General features: G+C 30.4%; 1 protein-coding gene across 1 annotated transcript in view; it reads left to right on the top strand.

Annotated features, from left to right (window-relative positions):
• LOC148300455 (monocarboxylate transporter 8-like) overlaps positions 1-13,027 on the top strand; it is a 169,827-nt gene that overhangs the window by 147,001 nt on the left and 9,799 nt on the right. Inside the window, exons 6-7 of the mRNA XM_088274743.1 lie at positions 7,237-7,378; positions 8,306-8,446. Of these exons, the coding sequence (XP_088130869.1) occupies positions 7,237-7,378; positions 8,306-8,446 (283 nt within the window). The remainder of the gene's footprint in view (positions 1-7,236; positions 7,379-8,305; positions 8,447-13,027) is intronic.

The raw sequence follows: 13,027 nt of genomic DNA, 5'->3' as shown, positions 1-13,027 counted from the left end.
TTGTTCTGTATTTAACAGGTGTTCATATAGATTTAGTGATATATTCACGCAATCATTTACGAAATCAGAATTATAAATTTAAACTTTACCCTTACTTATGATATAATTACATTACAGTAACACGTATTGTATTATTTTATAGTAAACTCATTATTAAATTTATAAATTCTCCAGAGCACCTTTTCACTAACCGTTTTAAGTAGATTTTTTAAAATATTTATCTGAAACTAAAATATTCATCTTATTTATGTTATTTTTACTGTGGAATATTTTTTTACGCGTTTTATACTGTTCTTTATATTCAGATAATTGATAATGATAATTCATTAATTGAATTGATAATTCCACACAATTTATCGACACATTTTCTCTTAAATGAAAGTATTCTTATTAGTCGCATCAAAATTACATTTTTCCTTTATTTTCGCAGACCTAACCAGCCCGTTATCAAAAATGGAAATCAATTGTAGTAGAGTGGGCTCGAACCTAGACACTGACCTCGCTACCGCACTCCTACTTTATTACAATTCATTAATTTATATATTTATATAAATTTCAACAATAGCAATAAATATTTAACTGTCTTTTGTACTTAACACTTTGTCAGTAAATGATAAATTATCTCTCGTGCTGATTCAAAACAATATTTCATGACATTTAATAAATTATACTATAACTTTCAAACTTTTTGCTTTAAATTTGTAATTTGCGATGACTTGCCCTAAGGCGTCTTCATATTAGACACCGTAAATATAATATTAGATTAATGGCATTGTAGAAAATGTAATCAATCATACAAAAATACTTTTTTTTTACAAAATACATATCGTAGTCATACAGGAGAAAGTGACCAAGTGCATTGTTTTACAAAAAAGTGATCATTGACTATTTGATATCTTACTAGCTAAATATTGCCCTGAAAAAATCTCAAAGTAATTTAATCTTGGAAGCATAATATATTGACTTGTTTAAAATGACTAACTGCATTGGTGTTTATTTTCTTGGCAAGCAAAAGTGAGTTAAATGGCCCTCCTGAACATTTTAAGTTTTGGTAGTTGGTCACTTTCTCCTGTACGACTACGATATTTAAATAATACACAATAGTTGGTAAACATACAATACATTTAAAATATAACGTTTCTACCTCTCTAATAAAGTAGATACTTGTGTTTAGAGAGGGAGCTCGTTTTGCAATTTTTATTTTTTTATTAACAAAGTAAATTAAAATGAAAATTGAAAATACTATAATTACTAATATTTACAAACCTTTGCATGTTTTTTTTCTGCCTTTATTATTATTATTCTACCTTTGTTACTTTATTCTATTTATTTCTACAGTAAGCTTATATTACATTTAAGACAAACTATTATTCAAATATAATATTATTGACATCGTTTAAATTTACATCTTCTTACAGTACACATAACATTTTTTAAATAAGTATTTTAGGCTCTTTCCGTTTTTCATACATTCAGGCATTACATCATATATTTTTAAACCCTTATACACAAAACAATTTACGGAATATTTAAAGCATGTTTTTTAAATACCAGTATTTTTCCATTCTCATTTCTAATTTATGTTGATGATTTTTTTATTTAAAACTATTTTATTTTTTAAATATCTGGACATATTCTATTCTTTAAATAAGTTTATTATACTCGTACATTAGTTTCTTTTTTATAGGTATTCAGTTGAGTTTTTCCGTATATTCTTAGATATATTTTTATTCAGTAATAATTAAATATTTACAACATTTTGAGTGTGTCCAAATACTTGTCCACAAATCTGGAGTATCTCCAATCAGGAGTTATTTTTTTTAAATTATTGAATATAATCTTGGATTCGGACATACAAATGGAAAGCGTCTCGGCTTAATAAAAGCTTTAGATGGTTATTGTGAACTCGCGCATACGAGTTTGATCAATGTATCTAGAATTTTCAATAATTTGAGTAGTGTGGTTGTCAATTATGGGTAGAATTAGTAAATGTAACACGTGTGTAAAGTGATCACTTAATCAAGCCTTTGGCGATCGTAAGCCCTGTAAATGCCCAGATGTCAAACAAAATATATTTTTCTTTTTTATATGGAAAATGATTTTATCTAGCTGTTTTAATTTTTACTAAAATATGTTCTTTTTATATATCCTAGAAACTCATTAACGGTGTATCAAGTTATAAAGTATGAGCTATACTTATTAATTGCCAATTAGTTTACTCATAGTAACTACGTTTTTACAGCAAGCTTACTTTGTAAGTTCGCCGTAAAAGTTTTATATTTTTCATTAACGAACCTTTGCGTTTTCTTTGATAAAATAAATTACATCCACCCTGCGTGAAATCTCTCAAGGGAGGATGTTTAGCATCCGTTTCCCATCATTTATAGTAGACTGGCCCAATCAATCTAATGACTAAATTCCAATAGAACGTTTTTTCCCTAACTCTAGATAAATGTATTAGTGTCATTTCACACTGTGGTATTATGATAAACATATCATGTATAGGATTTTTCAATAGCAATTATACAATTTTAAATTATTGTATTTTTTTAAAGTTTATTATGTTATTTATAGGTTAAGCGTTGTGTCATTTATTCACGCAGATACGCACTTAAACAACGTTTAAATATTACTAATTGTTTTTAACAAAATGACTGCTCATTTGCAACCACTGTGAGAAATATAAGAATAATTTATCGACGAGATTATTCAGTTAATCGACTCACCATTAGTCATATTATCATCAAATTTAAAAGTGAGTTTTCCTTGTCGTATTGGTAGGTACTCTTGTATCCTTAGTTAAGTTGGCAAACCTGCGCTGCGTGCTGTCATAGTCGGTACGCACGATGTGTAATCAAGTTTTCAGACAAGATTTTCAATATTTCAATTGAATCATGAGTACTACTTTGAATACATTTTAAAAAATTCAAACTTTCTTTGTAAAATACAATAAAGTCTTATTTGTTTTTTAAAACGTACAATTTGATTTTTAAAAGTCTAATTTATTTTTTAAGGTGTCCTATTTGGTTTGTACAACGTCCATTTTGTAGCGAAAAATCTGTATTTTATTTTGTAGTTGTGCTGTATGACCAAACACTGTAACATCCAGTTACTTAGTACAGTAAAACGCAATATAACGGATGAATTGTGAAGAGGGGGTGTCCGGTAAGGCCGAAAGGATGTTATATAAAAATAGGCTTAAACAATAAAAATATATTTTTTTGGATAAACACTACTTTTAAATATAACTAAACAATACAAAACATAAAACAAAACCGAATACAATTAATAAAACAAAATTTTATTTATTGTATTCGGACACTCGTGAAATAGCGTTGCTGTTTGATATCGAGACGTTTGCTTGCAGTAATCCTGCTTTGAAAAAGAAATCAAGTTTTGTTTGCATTTTTTATGTTTGCTGTTATTTTTTTTACCAAAATGCTTACGATATTTATTGACCGTGTTTTTTTTCATTATATGCGAAGTTCGTTAAAAGAGAACCGTTATATCAAGACTTTAGAGTACTGCTAACTTTCGATTTAAAAAAGTACACTTAAGTTTACATTTTTTACTCGAATTAACCGAGATGAATATTATGAAATTTATCATTTCGGTTGAAAGTGTGGTCATCAAACTTTCACTAAAATTTAATGGTCCTCTTATAGTTGTGAATATCATAAAAATACAATTACCTAGCACGTGATTTATATCAGGTGTGTGTAATCGCGCGATGGGATCATAATGTCGAAACATTTTGTACAATATTCCTCGTAGTTGCGTCGATTATGATTCAGAACAGAGATAGCGCAAGGGTAATAATAATAATCGTTATCATATATTTTTTTCGCCATAGAACACTGACCCACAGCGCCCACAATAGAGCAGAATTATAGTGGAAGTACAGTGAAACCTCTTATAACAAGCATAATTCGTTCCAACATCTTACTCGTTAAGCGAAACATTTTTCCCATGCACAACATTTTGAGTATGTCCAAATACTTGTTCACAAATCTGGGTTATCTACAATTATAGGAGTTGTTTTTCTTATATTTTTTTGACATCTCGTCAAAGATGAAGCATGATGTTACACGTGTGTAAAGTAATCACTTAAACTAGCCTATGAAGGTCGTCAGCCCCGTAAATAGCCAGACATCCATATTCTTCTTCATCTTTCATGAGATGTCAAAAAATAATATGAAATCAATGTAAATTACGATAATGCGTTCCATGCCGAAAGATAACTCAATTTTTTTATACGTTTATTAAAATATAATTACTTTTGATTGTTAAGGAGTATATCAACTTATAATGCAATTTTGATTTTTAAAAAAACTTAAAGATAAATATGAATTTCAGACACATAATTAATCCTTTTGCATGGAAACTGTCTAAAGACGTTTGCTTATGCCGACGCTTCAAAATTTGGCGAAAATGTGTCACAGCATTATCATTGAATAAATTTGTAGCACGAATAGCCACCTTCTTATTAGGGTGATATTTATTAATGTACGATGCAATAGTTTTTCGTGGTTTCAGCATCTCCCTTAACTCCTCCCCAAGCCGCGGAAGTTCCGGCTCACAAGTGAATGTCGTGAAAAGGGGGCTTGCCCTTCCTCCGTTACTCGTTATGCGAAATGTCGCTCCTTAATGGAGCAACTTTTTCACTTATTTTTTTAGTCGTTTTGCAAATTACTCGTTACGAGAGGTGCTCTTTATGAGAGGTTCCACAGTGACGTGCTTTTATATACGTACCTAACGTACATATCTCTCCCGAGGCTATAACTTCCCCCCCGGGTATACTTGGTGCTGATTCATTCCTGGAAGAACAGTAATGCCCCTGTTAGCGGCGAGAATCGCCTTTGTTATTTACTGAATCCTCAAAAAAATTCCATCACAAATTCTATTACCGATCGAAAATTACGATAGTTCTCCATTTAATGCGTACAATTCGTAAATTAATTGTACCTTACTTATACCACATTTTTTTTATAATTACATTATTTTTTGACATAGATAAAGAATAATATGGAGTCTGGGCATTTACCGGGCTGACAACCGTCATAGGCCGGTTTAAGTTATACACACGTGTAACATTCACTCAGCTACCCATGTAGAAATGGTTAATGTTAAATAATCGCTGAAACCAACCTAAGACCGTGGTAAGCCCTGTAAATGTTAAAAAATAAATTCCTGATTGGAGATAATCCAGATTTGTGAACAAGTACTAGGACATATTCCAAATGTTATAAATACATTTTTATAATTCGATTAATTTATTACATTAATTAATCGAATTTTTATGCACCTGACTTCTATCTCTAACAGTGCAAAGGGGTACCACATAAATTCACATGGTGTTAACTGAGCGCTGTTATATGAATATAGAGGTGATAAGTCTTTTACTTTGTGTTATACCAAAATTCGACTTTACGCCTACCGGTTTCGTGAAATGTTAAATGAACGGCTAAACTTCAGGGTAACAGTAACGGCGCTGTGACATACGCCAAAATTTATGCGATTCTGACTTTTGCAATAGAGGCAAACAATAGCGTCACACTTGTTAAGGCCCAGCATTCGTTAAGTCGCAGCTCGGTTCTGTCCAAATCCAGATAACATTTTACGTTATTGTTTTTTTTCTGAAAACACCGTTTTTAAATTGGAAAAATGTTTTTTTCTTCAAAATAATTATATGGTTTCGAAAAGAAAAGAGTTATTTACAGGTTGGGAGTTAAAAAAAATTATAAAAATATTATTTCCATATAAATTCTAAAAATCATAAAAATATCCACTTACATTTTATTTAAATGGGCGTGAACACACGACCAGCCCTTAGCGCGGCTGAATACATTCTGATTTCACAAATATCCAATATACATTACTAAAACAAGTCGGACGTGAAAAGACATGTGACCTCTCCAGTGGTCTCCGGTGGAATGAACACGATTTAACGAATGCTGAGCCTTAACATTACGAATTGTTTGTTTTTGCAGTTGAAATAAAGATGGTTTAATTATTTATTTTATTATTACAATTATAAAAGAAATGATCGTCTTTAGATGTTGAAATATTTAATCATTTAAAAAAGGTGATGGCTATTATTTTTTTTAATATGTATTATAATCATATTGTTTTTACTTTATGTAGATATACGAATATCCACTCGTCACTTGAAATGTAGAATAATTCCGTCCATTTTTATTCGTCGTTTTAAATGGATTTCAATTAATCCAAGTAAATTGGATAAATTTAAATCCTTACTAATGCTTTCAATTTGTCCTTGTTAATTCAGTCTTCCCTTTTCAATTTCGTTTTTCTAATTTCTAACCAGGAAAAGTAAATCTCCGTAATTATTTAGATCTTCGAGCTTACGAGATAAAGCATACAAAATTAATAATACTCGTTTTGTGTAATAAGCAATTTACAATAAATCTAAATATATATTGACATTCTTATTTTTAAAACGTTTGTTTTTTGGAAGAGTGTTAAAAATATATTGGGTTTTTATTGGTAGTAGGTATATTAATGGAATTATATTAATAATAGCTCTTTTTATCAGATTTTTAAAACAAATTCTCATTTTGTTTCGAACTAGCTGTGCCAAGCCACGTGTTGATGTGGCTTAGATTGATCAAATAGAAAAGAAAGGAAATAAAAAAACACACATTACTGATGTAAATACATGAAAACAATGAATGTGACAGTAATTGTCCATCATAACCAATGTTTGTTGCTATCACGTTCAACAGATGACACTGGTTTTGCTTTAATTTTTTAAACGTGTTTTACTGGTCATCACATATGTATATTAAAACATGTTTGTATTCATACGCTGTGTCAAAATTTCAAAGCAATCGATTAATAACTTCATTGAATTGAAGATTATACAGTAAAAAATATCTTTAAAAATACTCCGTTGGGTGCCTCTTTCAATAATAGTAAAGAAATCATAATTTAATTAAACTATGTAGGCGATATCGATAGGATGAATAAATCTTTTTTGTTCCTTGAAACTTTTAGATACGGTTTAAAATTATGTGATAAAATGGTCGCTCGAGTTATTATTGCTCACTAAGTTGAAAAAAACCATGAAAAAATTTACGAGATTTCCAGTTCTCCCCTTCATACAAATATTCTTCTGCAATCTACATATATAAAAACAATCCAATCTTGACTGATGTGATTTTCCTAAGTGATTTCCCGTGAAAAACGGATGTTAATTAGATGTGTTGTTTATAGGAAGCTGGGTTGGCGTTTGGGGTTACAAGCTGTGACATGTCTCCTAGTTCTGAGCTTCTTCTTAGGGATGGTGTACCGCAGCGCCTCCCTCTATCATCCCCAAAGACGAGCTATCCTACACCTAAAGAACCAAAGGAAAAAGGTAACGAGCCCTCTTCACAAATGGCCAAAACGAATTCACATTTTGACGCAATACAGAATAGAGCTATAAAAAATATATTTCGTCTACCGTACACCACTCATGTAAAAGACATTTATTGGAGCACACATATAATAATACCTTTTGACATTCTCCCAACGTATGAGTTTGCAAATACAATCCTTCAAATAATGTTTAAAACTACTGACAGCAACACCAAGCCAATTTTTAACAGACAAATTCATCATTATAATACACGAGGATATAATAAAATATGTACACTTAAAGCGGTCAATGAAAGGTTGAATGCCCTGAAAACACTCAGACTTTTATATTCTCATCAATGCACTTTCATCTATGCTGAAACATGATTTTAGGTTAAACCGTGTAAACTTATAATTTATATTATTTTTGACATCTCATCAAAGATGAAGAAGAATATGGAAGTCTGGGCATTTACAGGGCTGACGAGCGTCATAGGCTGGTTCGTCAGCCCTGTAAATGCCCAGACTTCCATATTCTTCTTCATCTTTGATGAGATGTCAAAAAATAATATGAAAATAACTCATGTAATTGGAGATAATCCAGATTTTGTGAACAAGTATTTGGACACACTCAAAATACCTTATAATTTATAATTTTATTCTTCCAAAAATTTTATCATTATTACTGGGACCATCTTCTGAACACTCAAGTGCTATATTAAGATTTATTCCGATTCTGACCATGTCAATATTGTTTTAATAATTTCAGGATTTTTTATTACGTCACGCTTAAAATATTAAAGAAAGAATAATTTTATTATATAAAATTGTAATATTCATATTTACACAGTTTACACTGTTTCATCCAAAATTGTATGCCTATGATTAACAGTGACCGTATTATTCTAGGTTTATGTTTGAGAATAAATATGTTTATTTATTTTAGGTGAAAGAGAAGAAAACTCATATTCGCGTTCCTAAACCTCCATTCTTCGACTTTTCCCCCCTCAAGAGTAGAACTGTACAAATGCTTCTCCTCGCTTCTGGGACCGCAGCGTTCGGGTTGTACACCCCTGTTTTCTATTTGGTAAGCCTTCCATTATATTATAATCCAATGTGTGGAACCAAACACTTCAATAACCTTCCTACAGATATTAAAAAATTAAGATAAATATATAAATCCTAAAATATCAATTAAAAGCCTCATATACATATTATTGAAAAAAACGCACAAACAAAAAAAAAATACAATAAAAAAATTATAATAAAATATATACATATCGCTCATTTCATTAACAATAAACAATGAGTATAAGTCCCTCTCCAAGCACAAGAGCTTAGTCTCTTTATTGGAGAGAATAGCGCGCCTAACTAATTTTAAGATTATCAAAAGTAGAAACGTCTAGCAAATTAATAAAATGATATAAAAAATTTTGTAACTATATTCAATAAATAAAAAATAAAATACAGTAGAGAAAACCACTTCTTAAAGCAAGCACTTAATATAAATGCGTTAATTGAGTTTTGTAAAATACATAGTTAATATATGAACCTTAATATTTAATATTTAACCTTAAAATATGAAAGGAATAAAGCACCATTTTGACTATTTCCATACCGATTTATATTAATACTAGCGTGTATAATTTCATTGCTAATTTAAATTCATTGTATTTATTCCGCCTCCATAGTGTAATGGTTAGCGCGTTCGGCTACCGTGCTGGATATCCCGAGTTCGATTCCTCGGGGGTCAGAAGAAATATGAGTGATTTTTAATTTAATAGTCCTATTTATTTAACCCTAGATAACTAAACATTCGTCGACGCGACGACGCCCTTTTCCGAAGAAGTCGAATACAGAGATAAATAAACCCGCCAGACTTTGTTTGCGGAATAGTCATTTATTGCGAAATGTCTTTTACATTCATTCCTAATAAACTAAACTTAAGTGTCATGTAACTAGTTACTATTTTTATTAAATGCTTTTGATAATTTTCACGTTTTTAATTGCGTAGTCCGCCTGACGAATGTTTAGTTACAATGTATCTTCAAATATAGTTTAGTTATAGAGGGTTAATATTACCCTGAACCTCGAGCGCAGGACTGATCACCTTTCCTAATCACCGATAAACACTGCATCGATGAGATGCAGCGCCCTATGCACCATTGGGTGCGGAAAATTTTTAATTTATTTCATTAATTGATTCGGCAGTCACTTAGTGGTAATATCTATTCATTTTTAATTAATGTTTTACTTAGTAAATACTTAGGAATAGAATTAGCTTCACATACGGTGTTTGAAAATGATGCGGAATGCATCGAAACACGAGTCACAGTAGATTTTAAGAAATAGTGGTATTTACTAAGTAAAACATTTATTAAATTTATTTATTTAGAAATTTAACAGAACATTAACATGAATACATTTACAATAATGAATAACAAATAAAACTGGTAATTGTAACATTCCAATTACAAAATTTCACAAATCGCTCACTCCTTTCAAGAACGTCATAAATCAAAATACTTGATTTTTCAGGAGAACGTTTTTAATGTTAAATATTATAATATAATGCATGAAAAATAAATATGAAGCCAGTTTTTTAACTTTTTACTGTGCAACTGATCTTTTTAGGTAAAAGCTGAAGGTTTTTTCTCCATTTAAAAAATATTTAGTATATTTGAAAAAACAATTAAACAATACCTTTTCTTCAAAATGCAAAAACAACACTTTCTGCCCTGTAGCGGGTAAATATTAAGTTAAAATTATGCCGCTTTTGCTGGGATATAGTACATTTTCTGGGCATTCCGAAGACATGTACAACTGAAAATTGTCGATTTTTTATTTATGCGTTCTTGAAAGGAGTGACCGAAATGTTAAATGGGTTAAAAGTAAACAGCAAGAATAAAATATAGCAAAAGTTAAGAAGATTAATGGGCAGACTTAATTAAGAGCTAAAGTAAAAATAAAAATAAAAAAATAAACATTTAAAAGATGTACTAGTTGTTAAGTTGATAAGGGTCATTTTTTATTTTATTATTTTCCTTGAGGGTAATAGCGATTTAAAATAACGTTATTTGATCAATTATAGCTTTTTAATTGTATTTATACACGTATGAGTTCCAATTCATTTAATTTAAATACGTAAAATAGCTGTTTTATTAGATTTGGAATTTTAGTACTACAGTAAAGCAAATTCAATCATCATTTAGATAAATCGAATTCCTTCCATTACAGTTGATACCCTCGTAAGAATGAAATGCACAATAGATTGAAACTTTGTTGGATGTAGGTGAGATGGGTAATATATTTTCCGAGAGGAATTCTGCCCAATTACCGGGAGTGTGTGAGTGTGTACCATATGTGCTGCGGTGCCTACGCTGTGTGCGGATAACTATGTTTTGTTATGCTTCCCTTGTAGTGTGGAGGAGTGAGGTTAGATTGTGACCCCGATTTCTAGAGCCACCTCAAACAAACCGCTCGCATCTTCGTTCGTCCTAAAGAAAATACATACGCTCCGAGAAGATACAACAAAGGAACGTAGTTTTCCTCGACTCGTTTTAGGATAATGAGCATTTTGCAGCCTTACTTATCGTTCAAATATTTATAAATTTTATAAAATTTATCTTCTAAACCTTATCCACACTGGGCAATGGTGCATAGGGCACTGTATCGTATTGACGCAGTATTATCTTGATCGTTACTTACGTGAAGGCAAGGTAATATTAAATAAATATTAGAGTGTACTCCTGCACTTCAGGGACCAGTCCAGGGCAATGTTAAATAAATATTAGAGTGTAAAATCAGTAACATTTATTTTCACTCTCCCCCCGATGGAAATTGAACCCGGGACCTCTAGTACGGTAGCTAAACACATTAAGCATTACATGACGCAGTCAGACTAACTGCAAATATACAAACGATATAATCTAATACACCAACAAACTTAAAAATTAGTCGATTAAATTCCATGGTTCATTCATCGAAACATATTTATAATGCTCATTTTTATAGAATTTACTAATTATTTAAACTGCAACATAAAACGATGAAAAATTTATGAAAAAAAGACATTCTCTTCTCTATTTCTTGCCAAAAACCTTTAAGCAGTAATCTTCCATCCGTATCAAAAATTGTATTCAGATTTTATTAGTTAAATTTTAAGGCCCAATATACGATAAATCGCAATTTAATTTTCATAAAACTCAAGTTAACATTTGACGTAATTGAATTTTTTGCTTTAAATAAAAAAAAATTGAAAAAAATTGTTTTTCTTCAAAATAAATATATGCTTTTGAAAAAAGAGTTTTTGAAATGTTAGGAGTTAAAAATGGTCAAAATAATTTTCCTTTATAATTTTTTTTTTAAAGTTGAATTCTTATATGTATGTATTCTAGAACAAAATGCGTATGAAAAGATGTCCGAAATTTGAATGTCAGCCTTGATTAAGTATAAATTCATAAACATTCCTTATGCTTTTTGTAATTATTTATTCTAGGAATTAAATGTGTTAAATTTCGGGAATCAAAAAAAATATCTTATGGCTTAAAATATTTTACCGTTCAAAAATCTATTAAATGCATAAAAATACAAATTATAATCGAAAGAAAATATTAAAAAATAAACAAAAATTAACGTTTCGGCTACAAAAGGGGACTTGCTCAAAATACAAAAATATTAACAACAAAAAATGCTAAGTTAAAAAACATTAAAAAGGATGAATTATTTACTGTCACTGGGAAAATAAACGTTTATTTTTAATTTTAACTATGTTCATGCAATTTTTTACGTAGGTATACATATTAAATTTATTTTCAAAATAAATTGGAAGTTTAAAAAGTACTCTTGTAAGTGCGCTCACATGCGACCGAGCGTATACTTGTCAATAAAATTTTACGATCCCTTTAAAACGGATATGATTATTTGGAAGCTATAGTCTATAGTCTGTAGTATCGCTTTCCATATTATCTCGCGTGCTTCCGCGTATATACGAAATTTTACAACTTTACGCGACTTGATATAATATTATATATTCAGCAAATTCTCGTAAAACAGCGGGTTTAACGATTATTAAAATCAGAAACTTCGGAAACGAACCCACGAGGCTAAAGGCTATGAATTAATGAAAAGAGGCCGGCATTTTAATGAAACTTTTGTTTTAGATTTACGCATTTTTTAGAAAACCTCATGAACACAACGGTTGAGTTGAGAATTTATTGTATTATTCTTTATTTCTAGTTCCATTAGTTTATATTACTTTTCTCATATTTTTTTCATTTAATTCATTCGTATCCTCATATTCTATTACTACTCCCATCTGCAGGGGTAGACAGAGAAGATGGAATGCGACATTCGTCTAACCTTACAAACGCTCCTAGTTTCCTTCACATCCATACATCTAGTCGTACAAGCCTCCGGTTACGCACACGTTGGACACGACCAGATTTTCCGTTCAGATTGATCTGGCCGTGCCAAGTCTGTTTTGGACATCCTCATTCTGTTCTTTGCCAAATATATTTTCTTAGTCATTCTCTCGTCATCTATTCGATCTACGTGTCCATACCACCTTAAAGAACCATTCTTAATTTTTTCAACTATCCCTAGTTCAGTCTTACATTCTTAATATCTTAAATTTGTAATGATAGTAATATAGCATCTTTATTCATTA

Source organism: Brachycentrus maculatus, unplaced genomic scaffold (genome assembly GCF_059751285.1).
Source record: "Brachycentrus maculatus isolate JH-2025_06_01 unplaced genomic scaffold, ASM5975128v1 h1tg000714l, whole genome shotgun sequence".
NCBI classification, from domain to species: Eukaryota; Metazoa; Arthropoda; class Insecta; order Trichoptera; family Brachycentridae; genus Brachycentrus; species Brachycentrus maculatus.
Note: the sequence above shows the minus strand (reverse complement) of the source record. Positions and strands in the feature narration are given on the sequence as shown.